The following is a 14888-nucleotide window of genomic DNA, read 5'->3' as shown; positions in this document are numbered from 1 at the left end:
CTTGTACATGAGGTGGTAGAACTGCAGCATTGAGGGGCACGTACCCTCCAAGTGCAGCCACAAAAGCTGTTTGCGTATATGTGTGATGGTGGCAACACATATGTCGCTGGGGCTGAGAGGATTCACAGCTTCTAACTTCATGCCCTCCTGGAAGTCATGATTTACTGGGGTCTATGGAAAGACAAGGGGTTACGGAAGAGCAGGGGTTAAATTGCAGCACAATGACAATGGCATGACCGAAAGAACTTCGTAACCTCTCTTCAAACCTAGTGCCCACCTGTCTGAAGCAGTAGTCCGCAGCAGCCTCCGTGCCACAGTTTTTCAAATATTCGGCCCAATCAAAATCATGGCTGCTGTACCCTGCCGAATAGCGAAATCATGGCTACTGTGAATGAATAGCTCGAAGACACACGGTCCAATTAACTAATAGGATTAATTTTTTTAATCCCCAGCATCTACATCAACCACCAAAAATGATCTAGTCATGCGAGGTGCTACCCCTTTTTGACCCCTCCTTCACATCTCCCCAAATCGACTAAACCTCGGCCACCAGAGTGCACTCTCACCCTGCGGCGGAGAAACGTGTACACCGTTATGGAGGCACCAGTGTACGGGCAAGATGCCAGGGCTGTCGACGTGGCACACAAAGTTCCACGAAGTCTTTTCCTGCCGCAGATCATCCATTTCAACCAGGAAGAACTTGTCATTGAAGACCTAAATTGTGGCATGACAAGAAAACTTCAACTGAAAAGAGAGATTCTGCGCAAGATTTAAAAAAAAGCAGGAAGAGCAAATATAATTTATTTTTCTCTTCTCCTTATAAACAAAACTTTGCTGTACTTGACGAAGAGAATAATAATTATAAAAAAAAAACATTACTTCCCAAATTTGTTCAAGGTGCAGGCGATAGCTGGCCTACTCTTCACAAAGGACACCGTGGGATCTTTAACGTCCACAAACCAATGCCGGCAGATGGGATGCCTGGTTTAACGTCCATACGAGGGACGACAAGCACACTGATGAATCACCCTACCTGTGAAACACTGGGTTGACAGTTTACACCTGGGCCGAGATTTGAACCCAGGCTAGGCAGCCTAGGGACGAGTGTGTGCACCTAAAGGAATATGGGCTATCCTGCTGGCCCACACAGGAGCGTGATATGCCATGAATCACATTACATAAATATGCATTTCACAGACGATCAAGAACCAAAGGCACGACATGGATGCCACCACATAAATCATTGGAAAACTTGCTGAAGTTACTTTTTTTTTTTTTGGTACAAGGATGCAAGATGAAAGGTTGGATAATAATAATCAATCTTGTCATCCTCAGTTTTAACACTGTACTCTTTTGTCACTCCTCAAGATACAACTGAAAACTTGAAAGTCACCTTCAACAGAAGTTTGACTCACGTTAAAACAAATAAAATAATTGTGGAGTACGAGGGAGGGAGAAGGGAGATTTTGGCAGAGGCAGCAGCTTATCAAGGCCTCAAAATGCTGGACCACTTTAAGCATTATCTCGTTTCAAAAAAACAATAAATAAAATAAAATAAAATGAAAAGTAAATGATGGCCTTGTTTTCCGGAACATTCTGATTTGGCATGACCATGTAGCAACTCTACATAAAGAAAACTTACCTAGGGACCTTCTACTTTATACACATGCATATGGACCAGGGAGACTGAAATGCACAAATTAATTTGATAAAAGGAAGAGACATGTTTGTTCATTCTCTTTGTATGTCCACCTGTTGTACCACTGTCCCACTGTCAGATTGCATTAACATAAATGTAAATTTTGTACACAAAAAGATGGGAAGATGATACGAAAGAACATTCAGGTTGACCACACACTTCCACCCTTTTGTTCCTTGCTTCTCTCGTTTGTGGAACTGCCTTCTTGAATTCTGTTCAAGCCTTCTCTCCCCTCCAGGGCTTTCAAAGCAGGAGGTGCACGACCATCTGTCACCACCCCCATCTCGACCTGCAATCTTTTTTCCAGCCACTGATCCCATTTAACCAAACCATCTTCCTTGTAGGTAACCGTTTTGTGTGTCTGTCTCTGCACGTGTCTGTCTCATTTATTAGCTTGCTTGTTGAGTTCAAATATGGCTCAAATACCCCCACTGTATGCTTCTGCTTTCTCACAATCTGCCATCTCGCTCTTCCGTGAGCTTTGATCACGTTTAGAAAAGAAAAGATGGAGGAGAGTTTGGGAGGTATTACAGATTCAGGTAAAGTGCAAGAAGAGAAGAGGAATGCATGAAGCATACCGATAAGGATGATGGGGGAATGGAGTGCTGGAGGGGGGGGGGAGGGTTCAAAATGTCACCATATATTTCTACATAAACAAACACCATTGGTCCCTTTATGTGAAATTTCTGAAAACCTCACCAATAATCCACCGTAGACACAATTTAAGAAAAATGCCACAAATAAGGATAATATGAGCAAGTGTACAAAGTCGGCATGTTCAACAACAACAAAAAAAACTCAGAAACTGAAATATCATGCATAATTATATTAAATAATAGCTGTGAAATCTATTTTCACCCTACCTCCCCCCCCCAACCCCACTATTTAATTTTACATCCTTGGGATAATCCAAAAGCGGTTCAGAAATCATTCAACATCAGTCCAGAACAGCACGGCTTCTGCATCAATCTTTCATCAGCAGACAAACAATTGTTGATACGAAATTTGTCACGAGGAAATGTATATTTTTAAATAATTAGGTCAGGGAACTACAACTTGATACTCAATAACGTAATGAATGCAAGGGTCACCTTTGGGTCATCAAACTCGGTCACGTATTAACGGATCAGAGTGCCTGCCCCGAGTCTGGGAGGTACTAGTTTCGTACCCAACCCTGGCCGAGTCACACCTGCGACTAAAATGGTATGAGCTGCTTCCTTTCTTGATGCTCAGCATTTAAAAAAAGGATAAAGCGTGGACAAACAACCATAGGTTGGGAACCATTGCACAGGCTTGATGGGCCCAATGGCCTCCTCCTGAATTAAGGGAACTCATATTTATTTAAATTTCTGGCAAGCACAGAAAGAAACAAAGGGAGACATAAAAAATATAAATAAAAAGACAAAAATATGAAAATGCAGAAAGAAATATTCAGGCAAAGTCCAGCAACCACTACTCCCCCTTATACAGCCCCCCCCCACAACCGAAAAAAGTATTTCATAGCCCCTGGATAGAATTCGCATTGTGAGCAAATTAATTGCTCACAAAATGTATAACTCTCCATTCCATACCTTGGTGACTGTGGCGGGAGATATACCAAATGGAAAAGCCGGATGCACCGCTTCCAGCTTCATTCCAACACCAAAGCTGTTGCTTCGAATCTCCGGTTGATCCTATGAACAGCAACCGACGGACATTGCACAACCCTCAAAGAAAGACCAGTTCCAGAAGCCAGTGTGATTTGCTGAGAACACCTCAAATTGCACAAACCTTGAAGACCTCGGAGGGGAGCAATGAGGGCTGATCTTCGTAAACTTGACCTAGTGCTTGGCGCCAGTGCTGCTCGAGTTTTAGCGAACGCACACCTGAGATACACACGTGTTCCATCTCGTTTAATGCCATGCCTACAATGTGCATAGTTCCAAACACAATGCGTGCTGCCCCACCCAATAAATATCTTCAAAGATAAATGACAAAACAAGTATGAGTACACACAACTGCCTTCAAACAAACTTCATCAAGAGCAACAAAAATTACGAACAAGGGGAAAACCTACTAGAAGGAGGCTCAAGCGAGCATCTTGCAACACAACCCCAGCCGAGCGGTCGAATCCGGGGCATCAAAAAGAAAAGCCACTGGTCGTGTCGGGCCTCCGCAGGGCCGAGGCCACAGTAACGAAGGCGCAAACGTCCGCCGATGTTCTCCTCGACCCGAACTGGCCACGCATGCAACCCAACATGAGCATCCTGCAGCTCCAGCCAGCACCCGGGCACGACCCAATGCATGAGCTCTTTCCCACGCTGTGGCTATGAAGATAGGATGCAAAGGGACGGCGGAATCAGAGAGAATTCCTGGTGGTGAAACCACCTGATTTAGGGCACAGATAAAGTGACGTATGTCTTTTTGTTTAACCCAAGTATTTAGGCTTACAGAAAGGCAGAACAATAAGGGGTAATGGAAAAAAACACACAAAATGGAGGAAAAGGAAAACAGTCAGACAACAGCAAAAAGATGCACCACAGCAGAAAGAGGATTTCCAGAAGGTTGGGAACAGGGTCTCAGCAGGTGTATCAAGGGGAAGAGAGCACGAGTTGACAGTGGGAAGTACTTTGAAATCCTGTAGGGAAGAACTTTAAACAATGGACTCAGAAACAGTTCCATAGGCAAGAAGAGGTATACAAAAGAATGGAGGTGAGCATTAGGTTTGAAAGGGTTTCTAGCAGAAAGTGCAAAACCTGGAGGGGCAGGGGCTGTGTCGAGGGGTGAGAGAGAGCAGGAGAAGTAAAAGCTCGTAATAAAGTACAACAGAGCTAGTAATAAACTGCAAGGACACCAATGTTCCTCCAATGAGCAGAAGCAGCAGACCATGAGACACAGCTTCCTGATGCAAGATGACGACGGCACCAAGGGCCTTTGATTCCAAGGCCTCAAGGACGCAAGATGGGAAGCAGCATCACCAGAACCAAATTTAATGAATTCTGGATGAAGGCTTTGAACACCCTTATATAAGCCAACAGTAAAGGAGGGGCTGGCCCTGTGGAAAACTCGAGTTGGCCCATGGCTTTGGGTTCCAGCTTGGAAATATGATCTTGCTTGGATATATGAAAATATTTTTGGAAGATTATGGAGGAACAAAGTCAGAATACGGGTCATTCTTGCACAAACAGACAAATGGCCAATTGCTTTTTTTTCTCCAGAGCAGCAGAGAGGGATGCTGCCACAGCCTGCCTGGTAGAGGGGTACGAAGCTATCCTGCACAAAGTGTTGTAAACTGTAAAGTGACAAAATGGATTTTTTTTTTTAGTGACAAAGATGTTATAGTTGTATATCAAGAATGGGATTGGTCCCAGAATATTATATTGCGGTATACAAGCCTTTAGAAGTACGCCATGGGATATAATTCCGTTCAGAACAAAATGGCGCTTGCGAGCACACAAGAGATCTAATAGCCAGTCAAGGGGGGAACCCTAGACAACACGAGCAGACTGTCAATCACGAAGGGGTGCCAGATAGAGCCAAATGCACAGAAGTCCAGTGAGATAACCCTGAATTCTTGTTTCAGATATAGTCCAAGGTGAGATGACCAAGACGGAAGCCAAACTCATGGTTGGAGACCATTTGTAACGTAAACTGCTGTTATAGATTATATTACAGCACTTTGCTAATGGAGCTTATGGCACAAAATAATGTATATGTATCAAAGGAACAGAATACCAAGATGTTGCACAAATTTATGAGTCACTAATGAAGGACATCCTTTGATCAAAACTTCAATGTGAGCCTTTGACAAGATTCGTCTTTGGAGTTTTTTCACGTTTGCACTTTTGCCAATAAGGATAGTCCTTTAAAACTTTAAGGAGAAAAATAAAGACATGAATTGTGTCACAATTACTCATGCAAAATACAAATGCCAATGGCAGTTTGATTTGAAGAAGCAAAGATGAACGAGCAGAAAGTGCAAACAACGGGCCCAAACCATCCTCACCCCTTCTAGCAGTCGTGCAGGTGCTGCTCGGGCTCCAGTCAGAGTTTGCACCAAAAAGTTGCCCCAATCCCCATGGCGCTCCTGCAAAGCTGTCAAAGAGCACAAAGATCACACATTTATATGGTTTTTTTTGAGGTATATAGTGAATCTGCAGGATTCCTTCGTCATCCCAGAAAATCAAGGCTGTAATCCCACCAGGCACCAGCTGAGCGTGTGGGGTGAAAAATTGTATTGGGTGGTGGTGATCCCTGGTGAATGGTGATGCCTTCACCTGAAATCCATCACCAGAGTCAATGGTGTAATGGTTAGAATATCCGCTCTGAGTCTGGGAGGTCGGTAGTTCGAACCCCGGCCAAGTCATACCGGACTTTAAAAATGGTACGTGCTATTTCCTTGTTTTATGTTCAGCATTTAAAGGGTGAAGAGCATGGAAAATTCCCATAGGTTGGATTATATGGGGAGGAGGAAATGCCCCGCTGAGTGCAGTGAGAAAGGTGGCACCACTGTTGTGGTGTTGCTGGCACCCAGAGTGTCCCAGGAAGTGATGGCACTTCCCCCAATCTCAGTGGCTGTGTTTGCCTCATCTAACAGTCCTGTGTTCTGTCACATATGTTGGTCTGTATGTCCATGTGTATGAGTGTGGCAGCTCCACGAAGAGCCCGAGATCATGTATCAATTTTTATTTTATTCAATTTGGTTCCAGAATCGGTGATGAAGCCACATTTCCTGGATGAATGATGTAGCTGCCTGGATCTCTGTTGCACAGTTGCAGAACCTTCCGACAAGATTCCAGCCACTGCTGTTGATCATGAGAACTGAGATCTGAGATTATGCTCCTGAGTTTGTGGGTGATGGTGAAATTGCTGTTTTGAGAAATTCTTGATTCTGTGGATATTTTATCGACCAGCAGGGATTCTCAACAATAAATACTTCAAACTAGGCAACAGTTTATGGGTCAGTCACATTTACCAGCCACCCTGACCTGGGGTTATCCTCAAGGGACTTATGCCCAAACTTAAACATCAGCAGTCCATTTAGCTAATATAGAAAACCAAGGCAGGTCTTCACCATACACAGCAATGACCATGCATTTGTGTTTCTTTTTGAGCTGACCCCTTCTTTGCACTAAAAAATTATATATATATATATATATATATATATATATATATATATATATATATATAAATATAAAATAAATAAAGAATTTTATGACACCATGATGCTCAATTTTAGCACCATCCAAAATTTTTAATGTACATGGAGCAACACATTTCTCAATTTTCAAAAATATCGGTAATTTCATTTAAAATCAAAATCTCTACTCCTGTATAATAAACTCTGAAATGAGAAAAAAATAAATGTCAGATTAAATAAACTAGTGACATACATGGGCAATCAAAAAGTTATAGAAGCAACATACTCATTTGAATAATCCAAGAATTGGCAAAAAAGATAACGAGGTGTATATATAACTAAAAACAAGTTTATCTCGTGATATATATATATATATATATATATATATATATATATATATATATATATATATATATATATATATATATATATATATATATATATATATATATATATATATATATATATATATATTCCTTCCAGCACCTCTTTAATGGAATGGTGTCCGTGAATCCCTGTGCCCCTATAGCATTTGCTGCAGGGTTCCTGACCAAAAGGGGGGCCCGTCACATATACACCCTGTTTAGGGACCTATTACTGGTTAATCAGAATGTTAAGTTACAGCTGTGTCAGTAACTATCGAGATTAAATGGGAAAACCGGCTTGGTTGCAGTCTGTAAAGAAACCCAAAACCACCCACCTACTGCAACCCACAGCATCAGTTAGCTTACTCTCATGAGGGAGTATATACAGTACATCTCACACCTCTTAACTGGAATGGTGACTGAATCCTGTCACAAGGACCCTGATGGGACGGCATGCCAGTTCACTTTCTGCGCGGAGAAGTGGGTGTGGGGGCAGGTGCTTCGGGTTTTTGAATGCCCATCCCCCTCCCCTTCTTCAAGAAAGCCTACTGTGCAACTTAATAATGAGTAAGGAAAATAAATATAGGTGCAGAATACTGTAACGAAAGCCTGGTTTTGGATCCGAGGATCCTGAGTTCGAGCCCCGTTGGCTGATGACTTAACACCAGGTGGGGTCGGCTCAGCCTGTCCATCCTTCCGAGGTTGGCAAAATGAGTACCAGAGGACTGGTCCTGGTGTGTGCCCCAGTTAGAATAGGTAAAACGTATCCCTACATGTCATAAGAGGCGACTAAAGGGTTGGTGTCAGGAAGGGCATCCGGCCTTCAAAAATAAATAAATAAACATTGCCTCAAAAAGGGAACCATGATTGTCATGGGGCCTGCAAGACTAACCCCTGCTCTAGCAGGGTAAAATGGCTTTCAATGTGTGTGTGTGTGTGTGTGTGTGTGTGTGTGTGTGTGTGTGTGTGTGTGTGTGTGTGTGTGTGTGTGTGTGTGTGTGTGTGTGTGTGTGTGTGTGTGATACTATAAGGAATACCATATTCTGAAAATTTTTTGAATGCTATGCTCAATCAGAGACACAATACCTGATATATCCATGCATAACCTGTCGGGAATTAAAGTCAGCATACAACGGGAAACATATTTTTCTACTAACGCTATTGTATTGTTCATAACTAGGAAGTCTCATGTTGGCAAACTGTATCAACTGAGTTAGATGAAAGAGTTTGGAAAATAAAAAACAAAGTCATGAAACATCTCATGATGAGAGGAAACAATCTAGAAGTAGGTGAGATATTTAAAATTCTGAATCAAAAAAACACGTTCCTCAAAAAAAGTAACAATAAAAAAAAAAAGAAGTCGAAGCAGAGTGGAATTAAAATGGCAAAGATTATTCTCTACTTGCAAGTAGTATATGACGTGACAACTCGGTTTCATTCATCAAGTTGTGCAACAACAACAAAAGAAACAAAAAACAACAACAAAGTAAACAAGCAAATGGCTTGACAAACCCACTGCACAAGCATGCTAACATCCAATTGCTGTCAGAGGGTTGATAAAAGCCTGGAAGGGAATTATAGGATTCATCAAAATGAACAGATGGAAATTAAAGGGTCCTTGAAATGACGACATGGGTATCAGACAGGAATAGAAATGACCGGATAACAAAGTAAATGCATTCCAAACTATAAGGGCTCCTGGTGGAGCACATACCTCCACCAATAAATTCCTGATCCACGAGAACATACCTGGCCCAATACATTTTTGAAACATCATGCTATATATAATTTTTGGCCTCATCTTTCAATGGTGAAGAATCACTTTCAAAATGAAATAATTCTCGTATCCGGATCCAGATCTTCACCAAAATCGAATAAATTTATCCTCGTCAGACACCCAACCTGCCGGCAAGTTTCAACCGGATTTGTCCAAAACTTTTTGAGATATTCTGCAATACATCGTTTTAGCCTGATCTCTCGATGGTGAAGAATTATCGGATCGGATCTTCACGATTATCTCGATCGGATTATCGAATTAAAAAATTATCGGATCTTCACAAAATTGAATCGATTCTTTCGAGTCACACACCCAACGTGTCCATCAAGTTTCAGCTGAATATGTCCACAACATTTTGAGATATCCTGTTCACAAACAAGAAACAGAGACAGACAGACAGACAGACAGACAGACAGGAGTGAAAACATAACCTCCATCCACTTTCAGTGGCAGATATAATAAAGAAATATGACAGTCAAACTCAATGTTGGTAGTCTTGGTAAGATGGTGCAAAGGTAGCGCACTTATCAGCGAGTTGTTTTGTTTGGGTTATTTACTGCTCAGTGCTGTATCAGGCATCACACTCAGAAGGGAATCGGATGGTATTTCGGCCAAAGAGACAAGAAATTAGACAGACACGTTGTATGAAGAGCATAACAATGAGATTTCCCTTATTATTGGAAAATTAAAACTTGGTTTCACTTCACTCTGGTTCTGATGTTAACAAGTTCTGGCCAAGATTCCTTGAGGAGACAGGGCATAACAGCCAAATGAAGCCCGAATACCCGAAAACATGATAGGGCCACAATTACATTGTAGAAGGCCACTCACCACGAGGAGGCCTCAGAGGCAGTCCGTGCTGGGCACTCCACCCGACTGGGTGCAGTTCAGATGTAAGCACGTGGCACCAGAAGTCAGCATGGCGGTCTTGCCCATACCCAGCGTAGCGCAGCAGCAGCAGTTCGCCACATGTAGTTACCACAGTGGCCACCCAGTACACGCCAGGCTCGTGCCCACTGAGAACCTCAAGTGCCATGCCTGGGGTGAAGCCACTCTGAAGACCGTTTTCCACCTAAGTATGGAACAGTGAAATGCTTAATGGTCCTTTAGGTAGTTATTGGTATAAAAGTCAGCTACATGTGGCGTATGGCATTAAATCGGTTATGGCAAAGCTCAATATCCTATACGATTTCAAAGCATTCCTTCACAAAAGGCAGTTCCAAGTTAGCCAAGTTTGTCCTTGCGGAGGTTGCAATGGTTTACAATGAAATGACCAAACCAGGCTACTTCGCACAAGTCTAATCAGTAAAAGTAAATGAATTTCTACAACTCCAGTGCCCTTTTCAATAATTTACTACGATCATCATGCAATAAACTTAGCCATGTAGTTTTTGTGCTATGGCTTCCCTTCACAAACTTCCTCTTCTTCACAGATGCAGGAAATGACCGCTTCACACACACAGTTTTGGTTACCATGGCACGAGTAGGAGGGTTTTCCAACAACTTGATTCAAGAATTTGTACAAGTATATATTTTTACCAAGCAAACAATGGAACGTCAGCATTTTTCTTACACCTCAGTGATTTCAGTGTACACAATTGGTGTTAAAATTAAGGACAATCTATAAAGACGTCGGCATGTGTGCAACATCACAAATAACTTGATATGTGCGATCACAAAGAGATCGCCAAGGGTAAGGCTCCCCCGGCACCCGCGATCCAATGATGGCCATATGACCTTGACACCACTTTTGGATAAAGTGTAGATTAAGAAAATGTTTCTTCATCTACAGTCTATCCATCCAGCTAAACATCATGAAAAATCGGGAGAAACTTATTCAAGTTATGATCAAACAGTGTTATTTGGTTAATTAGGTCACAATTCGAAAAAAAGTAGGTCAAGGATACTAATCAAATATCAGGAGCACAACTTCATTCAGTTCAGGTATATCAATACGATGCAAGAACATCTTGGAAGGCTCGGTGGGCTTTGAGATTCCGCATTGGCAAAATTGAGCGATGACCAAAAAACTAGTTTTTTGGTTTGTTTGTTTTTTCAGACCGACATAATTTATAACCTTTATCTTTAACTCGGAGGGGTATGATGTAAATCGAGCGTAAATGATCCTTACTCTAGAGTCTAGACCAGTGTTTTTCAACCGGGGTTCCCCGGAACCCTAGGGTTCCGCAAGAGGTCGCTCGGGGTTCCGCGAGAAACAGTAATAAATAGGCTAATGTATTGTTGAGTAGTTTTTGTTTGATTTAATATTCGTAATTTTACTATACACGTACGGCATATTGTTGGAAACTCCTTGGTTATAATAATAGAGGCTTCAACCTCTTATATTATTTACAATTATAACAACCATAGGGAATGTATTTAACGATGTCTATATGGCGCCAGTGTGAAACCGCCCTCACTGGTTTGTGGACGTCCTGTACGCGGAGGATTCGTGTATCATTGAGTGACTGACTCAAGTACGGGACGCATGCACGGTGTCCATCTATCTTCTCTGTGCTTCCAAGCGCGATATATATATATATATATATATATATATATATATATATATATATATATATATATATATATATATATATATATATATATATATATATATATATATATATATATATATATATATATATATATATATATATATATATATACATATATACACACGTCTGTCTGTCTGTCTGTGTTAGTTCTTCTGTTTACCTTTATTGCTTCAGCTTTATTTGTTTAAGTTTTGTTTATCAAGTTACATGAGGTGTTTTTTAATTGTCAAACAGACTCGGGGTTGACAAACACTTTCAAAAATGACGTTTTTTAATTGACCAAGCCGCACAACCCAATTACAAAACAAGTAGATTGGCCCAATTCAATCAGATTTTTTAGTGGTTTGAAACATGTGTTCGAACAGTGAATCGCGGAAACTTGCGAGAAACGAACTCGTGACGTCATCAATGTAAACAAAACAAGAGTAATAGGAGGTACGACGCAGCTGCGATAGCGCATGTCTAATTTTTTTTTTAATGTAATATTTAAAGCCTCGGTGAGAGGTCTCATAAACAAGCAGTATGTTTTTTTTTCATTGCCAATAAATTTGACAAAAAGGGGGTCATTTTTTCCTTAAACCAGGTATCCGAAAAAAATATGTTATATTTACCACGTGAACTACGATAAAAATATAAAAGAGCTCGATATTAATTTTTATGCAGGGGTTCCCTGAGACATGAAAACTATTTCAAGGGTTCCACAACGGTAAAAAGGTTGAGAAACGCTGGTCTTGACTATCTAGAGAGGGCAACTTTGCTCTGATTGGACAAAAATTAGTCGAGTTTCGTGAAAAATGTGTAAATGACCAATTAGGTCAAGGTCAAAAAAAAAAAGTTAGGTCAACTCTGCGTAATTTTTATTTACATTGTCGATGCAAAATTTCATTCTGAAAATCTCAGCTGCCTCTGAGATACAGCTTGGACAGTGGCAGGAAAAAAACCCCCAAAAACTAAGTGATGGTTTAATACTCCTCGTGGTTGAAGAAACTCTGAAGTACCATTACAAATTGGAGGCACCAATTGTGGAAACAAACCCGAGAACAGCTATAGGCCTTCCCCTGTCCTTTCGGGGGAGGCATAATCAAAGACTATGAAGACGTTTGCATTATTTTAATATAACAGCAGCAATTGTAATATATTGAAAAATAATAGGATTACAGTCGGCAATGTCTTCAGAGAGTATTCACACCCCTTGACATTTTGTTATGTTACAGGTTTAATTTAAAATGAATTAAAATGAGATTCTTTTATCAACAATCTCCAAATAATACCTCATAATGTCAAAGTGAAAACGTGTTTTTAGAAATTTTTGCAAATAAAATACAGAAATATCTAATTTACACAAGTATTCAATCCCCCGTCAATACTTTGTAGAAGCACCTTTGGCAGCGAATACAGCTTCGACATCTTCTTGGGTATGTCTGTATCAGCTTTTCACATCTGGATTTGGTGATTTTTCTCCCATTACTTTTTGCACATTTGCTCAAGCTCTGTCTAAGTTGGATGGGGAGCATCGGCGAACAGGAATCTTCAAGTCTTTCCACAGATTCTCAATGGGATTCAAAAGTCTGGGGTTTGGCTGGGCCACTGAACGACTACCACATTCTTGTTATGAAGCCATTCTAGTGTTGCTTTGGCTGTATGATTGGGGTAATTGTCCTGTGTATGCCTGGTGTTGGCTTAATGGTTAGGGTTGGGATCCCAGGGCCCTGAGTTCAAATCCTGCTTGGCTGTTGAATTAATACAGGTGGGGTTTACTCAGCCTGTCATCCTTCCCAGGTTGGCAAAATGAGAACCAGCTTGATGGTATCCTGCGTCGGAGTGGCAACCCGTCCAGGATTGTGCAACATCAATGCTCTGCACAGAGTATGGTTCCGATGGAATGGAATTGTCCTGTTGGAATGTAAATCTTCGCCACAGTCCAAGGTCTTTTGCTCTATTCATTGCTCATGGTGTCATAAAAGCACAGTCATTCCTGTATTTGGCTTTATTCATTGTTCCCTCTATCCTTACAAGTCGCCCAGTGCCTGCCGCTGAATAGCATCCCCATAGCATGATGCTGCCACCACCACACTTCACAGTAAGGATGGTGTTAGATGGGTGATGAGCTGTGTTGTTTCTGCCAGACGTAGCACTTTGCATTCAGGTCAAAGAGTTCAGTTTTTGTCTCAGACCACAGAATCTTTTGCCTCATGCTTTCAGAGTCTTTCACGTGTCTTTTTGCAAACTCCAGGCATGTTGTCATGTGTGTTCTTCTCAGGAGTGGTTTCCATCTGGCCACTCTCCCATAAAGCAGACATTAGTGAAGTTATGCAAATACTGTTGTCCTTCCAGCAGGTTCTCCCATTTCAGACAAGGAACTCTGTAGTTGTCAGAGTGTCACTTGGTTATTGGTCACCTCTCTGCCAAAGGTCCTTCTTGCCCAGTTTGTTCGATTGGCCAGCTCGAGGAAGAGCCTGCGTAGTTCCATATTCTTTCCATTTCCTAATGATGGAGCTCACAGTGCTCTTGGGAACTTTCAACCCTGTAGAAATTGTTTTATACCCTTCCCCAGATATATGCCGCCTCACAATTCTATCTCAACGAGAAATGTGGGATACAAAGAAGAAAAAGGAAAGAGTATGAGCAAACTAGAAAAAAATAAAAACAAAGTGGTGGATTTACTTCGGATTAAGATATCAAATTGTTTAGAAAAAGGAAGCAATTAAAACAACTGCTATTTGAAACTAGCACAATCAACATCTAATGAACCGTGACTTCAGGAAGGAAAAGAGGAAAATAAATGTCAACGATAACTTTAGTATCAATCACACTTAATGCATGAAAACAATGAAGCAAGAACATACACGACCCCAAGTGGTGCTCCGATACAAACAATATTGGTTCAGGTTAAATATATAACAGCTAATGTGGCAGTAACACTGGATTCATTCAATCAATCATTCATTCATTGAGGTTTTGTAACTTGAGTTTCCTTAATCTTACACGCTTGTTGACCTTCTCTCGATCTGAATTTGTAAATTGATCTTCTCTGCTTGCTCTGGGCCTTTTAATTTCACATTGTAGACCGGTTGGTGGTCTCTCTGCCTTCTATCACCTCCTTTCTGATCTTGCACCTAAATGTCCTTTCCTTCCTTTGTCCGATCGTCCCAACCCCCCCCCCGCCCCACCCACTATTAACCCAAATATGAGGAAACGCTCAACTTACTGATCACCTCCAACTCAATTGTTCCTCTTTTCTCTTACCCATGGAACCACCTTCCTCATTATGTTCAATCCTATTCATCTACCCAGGGCTTCAAGATAGCAGTTCCTCACGACCTCAGGTCACCCCCTATCCATACTCATGACCTTCACCTTCACTAAACTTCCC

At 41.3% G+C, this 14888-nt stretch overlaps 1 protein-coding gene across 8 annotated transcripts in view; it reads right to left on the bottom strand.

The window, feature by feature from the left end:
• The window catches only part of SFMBT1 (Scm like with four mbt domains 1), a 125770-nt gene that overhangs the window by 18401 nt on the left and 92481 nt on the right, over positions 1 to 14888 (bottom strand). For all 8 annotated transcript variants that reach the window (XM_085851167.1, XM_085851161.1, XM_085851160.1 and 5 more), the window contains exons 4-11: positions 9792 to 10032; positions 5685 to 5773; positions 3756 to 4005; positions 3470 to 3564; positions 3271 to 3372; positions 567 to 714; positions 278 to 360; positions 45 to 171 (exon numbers count right to left, since the gene is read on the bottom strand). In XM_085851167.1, the coding sequence (XP_085707293.1) occupies positions 45 to 171; positions 278 to 360; positions 567 to 714; positions 3271 to 3372; positions 3470 to 3564; positions 3756 to 4005; positions 5685 to 5773; positions 9792 to 10032 (1135 nt within the window). The remainder of the gene's footprint in view (positions 1 to 44; positions 172 to 277; positions 361 to 566; positions 715 to 3270; positions 3373 to 3469; positions 3565 to 3755; positions 4006 to 5684; positions 5774 to 9791; positions 10033 to 14888) is intronic.

The sequence above is a fragment of the Eptatretus burgeri genome, chromosome 13 (genome assembly GCF_056783735.1).
Source record: "Eptatretus burgeri isolate ZD-2024b chromosome 13, Ebu_testis_v1, whole genome shotgun sequence".
Lineage (NCBI taxonomy): Eukaryota > Metazoa > Chordata > Myxini > Myxiniformes > Myxinidae > Eptatretus > Eptatretus burgeri.
This window is presented reverse-complemented; position numbering and strand designations above follow the sequence as displayed.